This window comes from Erpetoichthys calabaricus, chromosome 16, assembly GCF_900747795.2.
Source record: "Erpetoichthys calabaricus chromosome 16, fErpCal1.3, whole genome shotgun sequence".
In the NCBI taxonomy this organism is placed as follows: domain Eukaryota; kingdom Metazoa; phylum Chordata; class Cladistia; order Polypteriformes; family Polypteridae; genus Erpetoichthys; species Erpetoichthys calabaricus.
The window spans coordinates 54,143,395-54,155,935 of record NC_041409.2 but is presented as its reverse complement, the minus strand read 5'-3'; the positions used below and the strand labels follow the sequence as shown (position 1 = coordinate 54,155,935).

General features: G+C 44.3%; 1 protein-coding gene across 3 annotated transcripts in view; it reads left to right on the top strand.

Moving 5' to 3' along the window:
* The window catches only part of LOC114666398 (bcl-2-modifying factor-like), a 56,483-nt gene that overhangs the window by 17,810 nt on the left and 26,132 nt on the right, over positions 1–12,541 (top strand). For all 3 annotated transcript variants that reach the window (XM_051919859.1, XM_051919860.1, XM_028821242.2), the window contains exon 3: positions 9,428–9,600. In XM_051919859.1, coding sequence (XP_051775819.1) covers positions 9,428–9,600 — 173 coding nt within the window. The remainder of the gene's footprint in view (positions 1–9,427; positions 9,601–12,541) is intronic.

The following is a 12,541-nucleotide window of genomic DNA, read 5'->3' as shown; positions in this document are numbered from 1 at the left end:
GAACTTTAATGACATCCCGTAGGCTTTAATATGGAGTTGTTTCCGCTTCAACTAATCTGGGAAGGCTTTCCACAAGGTGTAGGGCGAGTGTGTTTATGGGAATGTGTGACCAGGAGAGCATTTGTGAGGTCAGGCACTGATGTTGGACAAGAAGGCCTGGCTCGCTCACAGTCTTCGCTTTCATTCATCTCAAAGGTGGTCTATCAGGTGGAGGTCAGAGCTCTGTGCAGCCGCACCAAACTCGCTCCTCCATTTCTTTATAGACCTTGCTTTGTGAACTGGTGTGTGCGCAGTCATATTGCCATCGCCAAACTGTTCCTACAAAGTTGAAGGCATGAAATTGTCCAATATGGCTTTGTATGCTGAAGCATTAAGAGTTCCTTTCACTGAAACTAAGGGGCCAAGCTCAACCCCACACCATAATCCAAACTTTACACTTGGCACAATGCAGTCAGGTGAGTCCCGTTCTCCTGGTCAGAGTCGTCCATCGGATTGTGTGATTCGTCACTCCAGAGGACACGTTTGCACTGCTCCAGAGTCCAGTGGCGGTGGGCTTTACACCACTGCATCCGACGCTTTGCATTACATTTGGTGATGTCAGGCTTGGCTCTCTACGCTGCACTGTTCTTGAGCTTTTGGAGGTCTGTAGCTATTGACCCTGCAGAAAGTTGGCGACTTCCGCACACCTCAGCATGCGCTGTCCCCGCTCTGTGAATTTATGTGGCCTACCACTTGGTGGCTGAGTTGCTGTTGTTCCCAATTGCTTCCACTTTGTTATAATACCACTAACATTTGGCCATGGAATATTTAGTAGCAAGGAAATGTCACAAATGGCACAGGTGGCATCCTATGACAGTACCAGGCTTGAATTCACTGAGCTCCTGAGAGCGACCCATTCTGTCACAAATGTTTGTAGAAGCCAGCAGTCTGCATGCCGAGGGGCTCGAGTTTAATCACCTGTGGCCATGACAGTGATTGGAACACCTGAATTCGATGATTTGGAGGTAGTCAAAATACTTTTGGCAATATGGTGTGTATGTCCCTCTGGCAGGAGAGGCTTGGTCCAAGGAGACGGACACCAGAAGTGGCGTCAGAGATGTTGCAGCTCTCAATCATCCGTCCTGCAGAGCGAGGAAGAGAAAAGACATTAGGACACGGTGCCAACCCCTGGAGTGGTGGTAGAATTCCAATCACCAGAGCTCTTAAGCTGTTCCTTATGCAGGCACGTGTGACAGTAGCTACCAGCACTTGAAAACAGGGAGACCCTCGTGAGACGCAGTCGTTACTGGATGTGAGGCACTGTATGACTGTCTGGACTTCAGTTAAGAGTGAAGGTCAGGGACGGTAGACAGCCATGTTGTTTCATAGTGAAGCTCTAATTGTACACAGAATTAAACTTAACTTTGGGCTGTCAGACTGCAGATTAAGTCGTTGTTGAGAAAAAACAAAAAAATTGGTGGAAAGGTCAAAGAAGCAGATGAGGTGCAGGACGATGAGTTCAGGGGCGCAGCCAAGACTAAAGTCTGGGTAAGCAGAACTCCACACCTCGCGTATTACAAGAAGGTGCAGGTGGGATGAGCTAGTGTAGGGTCCGCCATCTTCCTCGACAGTGGGCTGCTGTACTCCTACCCTGTCCAGAAATGGCTGGATTGTAGTGAGCAGAATCCTCCATAACATTTTACCTTCACTTTGGAGGTTGATGGTAAGGCCTTGAAGAGTATTTTCACTTTGAGGACTTCCATTCCCTAAAGCTTTACGATATTAACAGATTTATGATCCGTGTTTCCGTCTCTCCAAATGTAAACGCGTTGACCTTTAAGCTCATCATTGACGTACCCAGTTTGCTTCCATAATATTATTACTTCTCATTAATGTGTATTTATCACATGGGGGATTGTTTATGTCTGAACCGCTCTCGATGACTCATTTGGCCGTCTCCCTCGTGTTGCCTTCCTTCCGTTTACTGTAAACAGCACTGACTCCCTCTTTGCCTGACGTGGTCTGGATGGTGCCTCCCCGATTCTGAGACAACACCATGAAAGACAAAATTGCTTTTCAGCCAGTCAGTCGGCCGGTCTCTACATCAATCCATATCAACAAAGAATAATCCCATTTCAATCATTCATTTGTGATTTTATTCGCTTCTCTCATCCTTCCATTGTTTTCCCTGAAAAATGGATTTAACCTGGGGTGGGAGAAGGAGTCTGGGTGGTCAGATTCATCCAGGTTAGTATGGCGGAGTGTGAGAGTTTGCTGTGTAGTGAATGGTGCCAGTCCAAGCCTAACCCCCGTGGCCTTGAATAGTGGGGGGTGAGTGAACAACAGCTATTGTCATAAAGGGAATGAGCTCTCTTTGTTTAGTTGCACTAATGAGTCCATTTCCATGCGCTTTAATAACCCGGTGTCAAAACTGCCACGTACGCCCTTATTCCAGTTAGAGAAACCAGGTTTCCTTGTGAGTAACATGATTATTTGGCCGTGTGCTGTAGTCTGTGCAAGCCCGTTGTACTCTGGATATTCGCTTCACATGCACATTTAGCAGTCATGGATAGAAAATGGTGCCAGTGTCCACAGTGACATGTTTCCAAGTGCTTTGGTGGGCTCTTGACATTTCAGAAATCGCTAAATTTGTGTTGATAAGCTGAACATACAGTGTTAAGCTCTGCTGCACAGTCTCAGGAGCGAGCTGAGGGTGACATGTTCAAAGTAAAGTGCCTGACATAGTCCGACTCATTTTTAAAATAACGAGTAACCCAGCGCAGTACTTGTTTTATTGAAGTAAAGATGCCTGCGCTATTACTATTGCAGCAGGCCTGGCTGAAAGGCCACAAAACATACTAGTAAGCTGCTCCTCTGCAGGCCTCAGTCGCACAGCCGCGCAGAAAAGAGTGCGCTGCCTGCAATCCGGTGACAGAAACATTCGTGAAGTGTCATTTGAGTTACTAATCCGGCGATTTGCTATAAGAACAGTGTGATCAGGTGACCCAGTGTTCATACTGTGAATCGTGGAGGGGCACAGGTCGGAGGTGTTTAAAGGGAGCGGATGTGATTTACTTCACTGCACATTAAAGACTAAAAAGTGTTTGTAAACCACAAGAACGTTATCACGCTCAACTGTGTGTCTAGTCAGTGTCATGAGGGTTCATTTACAAGGCTTAGGATTTAATAACTAATGCTGGCCAGTCAAATGTGCAATTTCTGATACAAAAGAAATGACTCATTACATTTTATAATGAGTAACTACAGCTTAAAACATAATTATTTACTTTTTACTGTATAAGTAACTAGCTCTCCCCCACGGCTCCGCCCTTGAAGTAGCAAAACAGGACAAACTTTAAAAATCAATAAAAAAAAGTAATAATTTTGTATTGAGAAGAATTTTTATTGATAGCTTTCGTATCTGAGGGCCTCTTGATATATAATATTTTTGGTTTTGATACCACTGGCGAGAATGTAGCTGTGATCTCTTCGCCAAAAATGTAAAATGTTGGCAAGCAGAAAGTAGGTACGCTTAGATGTCAAATGTTGGCACTGTATCTGATCGTGTTCAGCTCTGATGGGAGAGCGTCCCCTGCATGGGGAGAAGAGCACATGGCTGTGATATCTCTGCCAATCAGCAGCTACCCTCTAAAACACACGTCTCAAAAATGTCAAATGTTACTCTTTAACAACCTCTAGATGATAATGTCATTTGCTGAACAAACAGGTATCGCTAGGTAAGTGAGGTCGCGCGACTCGAACGGAGACTGGCGCATGCGTGAGTGAGGAGGGCCCGCCCGGCTTCCCACTCCTGATGTCACGCTTCCCCCTCCCCACGGCCTGCAGTCTCTGTCTCGGATTCACGCGAATAAATTGTTACCACAAGCGAACTGTTGTATGATACTTAGCACAATGAGAGAAGTTGCAAAATCAGCTGGAATGTTCAAGCAAATTATTGAAAAAAACAGATCTAAATCCGTTAAGTAGTTCTCTCGTGAAAAGCGGACAGACGTACAGACAGGCGGACGTTGGATTTTATATATATATATATATATATATATATATATATATATATATATATATATATATATAAGAGAGATGAGTAATGTAACTAAAGTACTTTTAAATGTATTGTTCCCCACGCTACTCGGGAGACACAGGCTCCTCCCTTCTTTTTGGATGCATGGCGGTCGATGAGGACCTTTTTACCTCTGCTTTTGGCACGGTGTAATGACATCGGTACCTTTTCCCAAGGGAGAATTTTGTAGGTGGGCTTGCAGGTTTTTAAGAGACCATGTTTTCCGCCTTGACCTTATCCCGCTTTGTGTGTGTGGCTCAGTATGCAGTTTCGGAGGATCAACTCCGAACAGTTTGCCTTTCAGCAGTGCTACTATATTATGATCTCTAAAAGTGCATACTTAACATTTGGCAGCATCTGAAAGTGTTGGATAAACACATAAAAATATCCCTGTAGGGCATGTAATGCGCATGAGGCTTAGATCATTTCATGATAACTCTACTGTATGATGCATTTTGTGGCCGCTTTTCCTGGTAGCCCCATGATATATTTTTTTTTTTTGGATCTTTTGGTCTGCTGTGCCCGCATGTTCTCAGTCACGGCTTTTTCACATGTCTTAAGTCGGAAGACGTTAGTTATTTTCAAGTCAAGTTAAGTCAAGGGGCTTTATTGTCACACCCTCCGTATACTGTACTACAGCATACAGTGGCACGAAATAACAGGACTGAGGTGCAGCATAAAACATAAACATGGGACACGTGCAAGACAGGTGAAGAACTGAACTATACTATGAATTGCTAAATAAATAACTAAGTAAGGTAAGTGAATAGATAGCAAGAGCAGGAAAGAGTGGAGTGGAAGTATCTGGAATCATCTGCAAGAAGGTCTAAATCACAGATGTCGAACTCCAGGCCTGGTGGGCCGCAGTGGCTGCAGGTTTTCATTCTAACCCTTTTCCTAATCATTGACCAGTTTATACTGCTAATTAACTCCTTTTCCCTTCCGTTTAGCAGCCCTGTTTTTAAGGATTCAGTCCTCTGAATTGATTTGTTTCTTCATTAAGTGGCAGCCAAACAGAAATGAGCTGTGAAATGAGCCGACAGACGACCAGCTAACCTGGAATGTCAAACTCCAACCACTTTCTTGCTGTTAATTAAACCCGTTATTTAATTCTGCGGTTTGTTGCTGCTCTCATTTTGACAGAGCAGACATTTCCAAAACTATTGATTTTTCTGTTTTTTCTAAAGAACACCATCAAATGTTTTGGTGACCTCGGACATCAACCTTACCGAGACCTTCATCTTTCTTTATTTTCTAATATTTGTGTGATGGGCACAGGTGAGCTGGTCATGTGGGGGCTTGTTTTGTGTCTCATTATTGTGTGGCTGCTAACGAAGGGGTCTGAGTCAAGTTAATTAAAACTAAAGAAAAAGAAGTTAATTAGCAGCAAAAACTGGTCACTAATGAAGAAGATGTTTAGAATGAAAACCTGCGGCCCTCCAGGACCGGAGTTGGACACCCCTGATCTAATTAGTGTGGTCTGGGGTGTCAGTTTTGGATCCTGATATTGGGGCAGGTTATTTAAGAACATGGATAACTGGCAGGAAGGAAATGCGGAATGGACTAATGTGTGTATCCGAGAGGTGTAAAGGTCACTTTGGGATTCAGTGACTGTCACCTCATATTTTTCACACGGTGGTGCGCACATCTGGACAGCATCGGTGGCTGCTGTTTCTTCTGCACTGTGTCATCACCACATGTTTGGAAGTTAAACTCTTAACGTCTCATCATGAATTGCACACCGAATGCTTTGAATTGTTAGATCTCTCCACAGTTTGATTTTATTGTGAGCCGCAGTGTGGATCTGCATGTCACCTCCGTGTTTGTATGACATCCCCAGCCACCCACGGTATAATCACCATCGTTATATAGTAATGACATAATGATATGTGACGCATTTTAGATGAACAAAGAAGCCTTGTCATAAGGAGAAAGTACCTTCCATTCTTTGCTTTTGTTAGCCATGAGCTCTTTACGATGCGGCCCAGTAATTTATTCTTAATTATTTACTTATTACGTATACACAGTTGGCCTTTATCCAACCTCGAAGTCCACACCTTTTTGCACTGGAGCAATCGTTTTAATATTTAACTAAATGAAGACTGCCAACATCATTAAATGTTCAGAATTATGAGCCGTATTACAGCAGGCATGGTTATGGAGCAGAAGTGTGCATTTATACAAAAGCCATGTTTCTTTTTATTCTTTAATGAAGACACTTCTCTGCTGTGTCTCCAGAGAGATTTGGTGGTTTGCAGAATCTTTAGAGTACAGATTTTCCAATTTACTTGCTTGTAATGAGAAAACAGACTTGTGGGCAGACGGGGAAAGCTTTTAGGAGGGCTATGGCTGTGGCGAAGACCAAGCGTGCTATAATTAAAAAAGGAGTGAGGCGTCCGCAGCCACCCGTACGCACTTACTTAGAAATGGCCAGCAGGGAAGTGGGCCTAGGGAGGGGGGGGCCTCCGTGGTGCCTCTGCCTGTGAATGGCACCCTGCTCTTTGGTGACAGACAACCCCATCTTCAAACATGGGAACTGGTTCTGCATTTTGTTTCTATACATGGCCCCTTCAGAAAGTCTTCAGACCCCTTCACTTTTGTCACATTTTGTTTTGTTGAAGCCTTGTGCTAAACAAATTCGTTCCCTCATCAAACGCTCAATATGCCCAGAATGATAAAGTAAAAAGAGGATTTTCGGAATGTTGGCATATTTATTAAAAATAAAAAAACGGAACTATCCAAAAAAACGGAACTATCCCATTGACTCAAGTGCGCTGACCCTTCACTCAGTACTTCATTGAAGCCCCTTTGGCAGAAAGTCTTCTGGGGTCTGACTCAACAATCTCCACTAGCCTGGATTTGGGGATTTTCTGGCCTTCTTCTCTGCAGACATCCTCAAGATCTGTCAGGCTTGATGGAGACAGTTGGTGGGCCGCCATTGTCGGGTCTCTCCAGAGATGTTGGATTGGATTCAAGTTCAGGCTCGGGCTGGACCACTCAAGGACGTCCTAAGAGTTGTTCAAATGCCACTGCCGTGTTGTATTTTCTTTGGGCCCAGAGCACCCTGGGACAGATTTTCATTAGAGATACCGTTGTTCTTTGCTGTGCTCCGGTTTCCCTCCAACCTGACTAATCCTCACCACCGTGTTTCACCTCTTTGGAGTTGTGATGAGCGGTGCCCGGTTTCCTTCAGACACGATGCAAATCTTGGCTTCCTAAGACCAGAGAATCTTGTTTCTCACATTCCGAGAGTCCCTCAGGCGCTGATTTGTGAACACCACTCAAGCTTCCTTGTGTCTTTTTGCCAAGGATAGGCTTCTGTCTGGCCGCTACCATCAAGTCCCGTTATAGTGATGGTTGTCTTTCTACATTTTTCATGTACTTCTTTGGCTGACGTCTTTAGCCAATGCGACTTACAACACTTATGATACAATTAGTGACATTTCTTTTGGCTTTTTCCAATTGGAGCACAGGCAGATTAAGTGACTTGCTCACGGTCACAGCGGGATTTGAACCCACAACCTCAGGGTTTGAAGTCCACTGCACCACACTGCTTGCAACATTCTGGAAGTTTCTGGAGCTCAGTCAGAGAGACCATCGGTTTCTGGTCACCTCCCTCACTATAAGACCCTTCTTGCCAAGTTGCTCAGTTTTGCAAGAGTCCTGGTGGTTCCAGCACTTCTTTCATGTCACGATTCTTGAGGCTTCTGTGCTCCTGAGAACACTTGAACATTTCAGAAATGGTTTTATCCTTTCGCTCTCATCTATGCCGTTTTTTTTTTTATGTTCTCCACCAGCTTAGTCAGCTCTAGGGAAAGTTGTGCTTGTTTCACGCTTCTTCCATTTAAGTATTATGGAGGTCTCTGTGCTTTAAGCAGCCATCCCCAGATCCTGTATCTCCGCTCTGCAAGCCTTTCCTTTGACCTCATGACTTGCTCCCTTGAGGACCTTCGGTGGACAGGTGTGTGCCTTTACAAATCGGTCCGTTCAACAGGTGGAGAAACGTCTCGATGATGATCAGTAGAATGGGATGCACCAGAGCCAGAACAAAGGGGTCTGAACACTTGTGTCAGTGTGAGATTTCTGTTTGTAATTTGCAAAAAAAATCCTAAAATCCCGTTTTAATTTTGGTATTGAGTGTTGCTTGATGAAGGAAGAAAACAAATTGAAATGATTTCAGAGCAAGGCTGCAGCATAAGGAAATATGTGAAAGTGAAGGGGCCTGAAGCTGGGTTGAGTGGGCTTTTTTGGAATGGTTTCTAAGTTGTGCTCAGTGCCACCAGAATACTCAAAACTACGAGAATCTGGAGTTGCCGGCAAACCTAAAACACAGTCTTTGGCGTGTGGAGTGAAACAGAAGTGTGCTGCATGCTGGGTCCTCCTTCCAGGCTTTAAAATCGAATCTGCGTCCCTGGAGCTGAGACAGCAGCTGTAACCCCTGGACAACTTTTAAATGACTGTGACTCTGTCGTCTTCGAATGAAAATTACTGGCAAAATGCGTCTGTGCTCATCTTTCATGCTCTGTACAGTCTGTGTCTATGAAAATAAAGCCCCCAGTTCTAGAAAACAAATCCAGTTAGAAAAACAAAGAATGTCTGACTTGGGCATGCTGTTCTTTTAAAAAAAACGCTTGATGAGCATGGAAACTTGTAATTTGTTATTCTGGCCTTAGGATGTGTTGTAGCAGGATTTTCTTGCTGGACTGGCTTTGATTTCAGGAACTTTAGGGAAACAGGAGTGTAAAATGACGGGGCTGACAAGTCTGTGTGCAGGACGCCCGTGCAGGACGTTGTGAGACTAGCAGCCCCCCGCTGCAGGGGGCTCTGGAATTCTCAAATTCAGTCCTGCCCTTCTCCCTAGAATTTCTTTGCGTTTTGTGCGTTTCATTTCCTTGCACTGTAATTTGCACAGGTAAGATTTGTGTGTCTGCAGCAGTGAATTAAGAGTGCACTCCTTTTAAAGTGTGCGTAGATATTCAAATGTGTGATACGCACCTTAGCTTATCCTGCCTGTTGATCTTCTACAAGTATTAGTTGATGGGGGATGTGTATTTATTGTGGCCTGGTCATGAGTGTTTACTGACCACTATGTGATTTGGGTCCATGTTTGGTCACATGCTTAGATAGCGATGGTTGGGCACTATCTCTTTGTTAGCAAGCCATTCGGCACTGACTACATGACGTTATCCAGGCTAGCATATTCTGGCTTATTCAGTCCCAGTGCAGTGTGAGATGCAGTCCTTCCTAGACTAGATAGGTGTCAGCAGTCAAATGGCTGGAATGGTCCAAATGATCTGTAAATACTGCATTGTGGTGTTTCCCCGAGGTCTACAGTAACACCTCCTTATTTTGCCTGTCTTTCAACTTAAGGTACAGCAGCCCATCGCTTGCACTTCCCAGCACATTTTGAGGTGGATCGAGATGGGGACACGGAAGAAGGAATGGCAGAAGAAGAACAGGAGCCTGGTCTGAGCGCAGAAGCACAGATCGGCCAAAAGCTTCAAAGAATTGGAGATCAGTTCCACAGAGATTACACACAAATGGTAAGAATGTGTCTTCAGTAGTTGGATTTGGGGAGGGCTTCAACTTGTACTGCTTGGATTTATTTACTTTTGAACCATTCTGAAACGTTTTGAAGGTAAGTCATTAAATCTCTGTACGTTTGTAATCATTTTCTTTGGGTTGGCTGTACACTTTGTCCATGCGCAGAGTGGTAAAGTTTCGACCTCGACCAGTCAGCTTCTCTTTGTCATTTTCTAGGAGTAAACATGGCCACTCTGTCCTCAAAGAGCAGCAATCTGCTTTTTATGGGCTGAAGGTTTGCCAAGGCTTTCTGCACAATACGGAGAGAGTATTTTACCACTGCAGAGCGGTTAGTAATAGGCTTCTTCTTCTTTTTCTTTTTTCAGCTGCTCCCGTTAGGGGTTGCCACAGCAGATCATCTTCTTCCATATCTTTCTGTCCTCTTCATCTTGTTCTGTTACACCCATCACCTGCATGCCCTCTCTCACCACATCCATAAAACTTCTCTTAGGCCTTCCTCTTTTCCTGTCAGCTCTATCTTTAACATCCTTCTCTCAATATACTCCGCATCTCTCCTCTGCACATGTCCAAACCAACACAATCTCGCCTCTCTTTGTCTCCAAACCGTCCAACCTAAGCTGACCCTCTAATGTCCTCATTTCTAATCCTGTCCATCCTCGTCACACCCAGTGCAAATCTTAGCATCTTTAACTCGCTACCTCCAGCTCTGTCTCCTACTTTCTGGTCAGTGCCACTGTCTCCAATCCATATAACATAGCTGGTCTTACTACCATCCTGTAGACCTTCCCTTTTACTCTTGCTGATACCCGTCTGTCACAAATTACTCCTGACACTCTTCTCCACCCACTCCACCCTGCCTGCATTCTCTTTTTCACCTCTCTTCCACAATCCCCATTACTCTGTACTGTTGATCCCAAGTATTTAAACTCGTCCACCTTCACCAACTCTACTCCCTGCATCCTCACCATTCCACTGACCTCCCTCTCATTTACACACATGTATTCTGTCTTGTTCCTACTGACCTTCGTTCCTCTGCTCCTCATATCTCCACTTCTCCAGGGTCTCCTCAACCTGATCCCTACTCTCGCTACAGATTACAACGTCATCCGCAAACACCACAGTCCACGGGGACTCCTGTCTAATCTCATCTGTCAACCTGTCCATCGCCATTGCAATTAAGAAAGGGTTTAGAGCCGATTTCTGATGTAATCCCACCACCACGTTGAATACATCCATCACTCCTACTAATAGTTTACTAATAGAATGGGAATTCAAAAATGGTTACTCAAGTGATAAGCACAAAAAAAGGATGGGGAGGCCTGTCCACGTCCACTACCAATGATGACAATATCGAGTAAGTCTGTACTGGGAGTTTCACGAACTGATGAGGATTTTGGTGTACCTTCAGCCTAGAAAAAGTGGACCGGTGCTTATGGGTCTTCTTCGGTGCAAACAGAGATTGCGACAGCCTTCTTCACTCCTAGAAAACAACAAGGGAGACTGTAACAAGGTCTGAACTCGACCACTCTGACCACAGACACATCAAGATTCCACAGATGCACAAGGAAAGCAAATAAAATTATCACAAAAGTGCAGATATTTACTGATCTACTCTCATGATGTTAAGTTCCACTGTGGTGGTTCAGAACCCTGTTTTGCTGAGTTATCCTCGCACATTGCAGATTTTTATTTGGCCTCTGTGATTATGTTTAGCCTACCAAAAAACTACCTGAACTTCCAAAACTAAACAAAGAGACATTAGGATCATAGACAAGGCTCACTTAATGTCTATAATTAAATCTAGGTTGTGCTGGGCCAGTATATAGATGAAAGAAGGGTTTCCCCTTTCATTGCAAGTTTAATTTATACCTTAGGACATTCATATTAAGCAGCTAATTTCCACCAAATTTTGAAACTGTAAACAAAGCCATCATACCAAAACACTAAAAAATCACAAAACGTGGTGAGCATCAGCACCCAGATGTCTCCCTGGCTAAGGACAGGAGGGCCACATGAACATGGGCTGAAGGCTGTACTCCATAGCACCTGACTGTCCGCTGTTGCAGTGACACAAGGACTTTCCTCTTCTTGTCTCCATGGATTTGGGTTTGCTGCTGGCAGCAACGATGTAAAAGATGCCAGCTCATGTCAAGTCACCCAGTGGCTCTCATCCACCCTCACTGTTTGGGAATGTCCTAGGGAGATAAGAATGTGTAAAGGAACACGTCTGCAAAAACTGATGAATATTCAAATGTTATGAAGGAGGTGTCCGGACCGGGATTTGAACCTTGTCTGTGGAATTGTGAGGCAGTAGCACTTACCATGCCATCGCCATGCGTACGGTATTGTATGGCCTTCTGCTCGTTAATCTGTTTTTGTAATTCATTTATTCAGTTCAGTGACATGGCTTAATTGAAGATAATTGCTGTATTTAAGTACACAGCTACGGTCTCTGTATTTTACTGTAATTATTTTACTGTTTTGTTTTGAAAGAAAAACTAAAACACAAGGGTAAGTCAGTAATTATCTGTGCTTTTGTGATCGTTTTCATTAGGTTGGCTCTACAGCTTTTCCTCTGCACACATGTGGAAACTGGTGTGTCTGTGGTCACAAGTCCTGTCCTCGATCAGTCGTTTCTGTTGTCATTTTCTAGGAGCAGATGTGGCCACTCCACTCTCTGTTTACACGGAAGAACAGTGAGCAGTGGTCTGATTTTTATGGGCTGAAGGTCTACAATGGGCCAGAGTGTTTACCAGTGGATTGAGAAGTTCAAAAGTGGTCAGACAAGAGTTAAGGAAGAAAAAAGAGCAGGACGCCCCCCCATGTCCACTACCAATGACAACACAGAGCAAGTCCATACCATTATTCTGATGAACCAACAAGGATTTCAGAGCCTGGAGCACCTTCATCCCACAAAAACTGGATCACTACTCGCTGCTC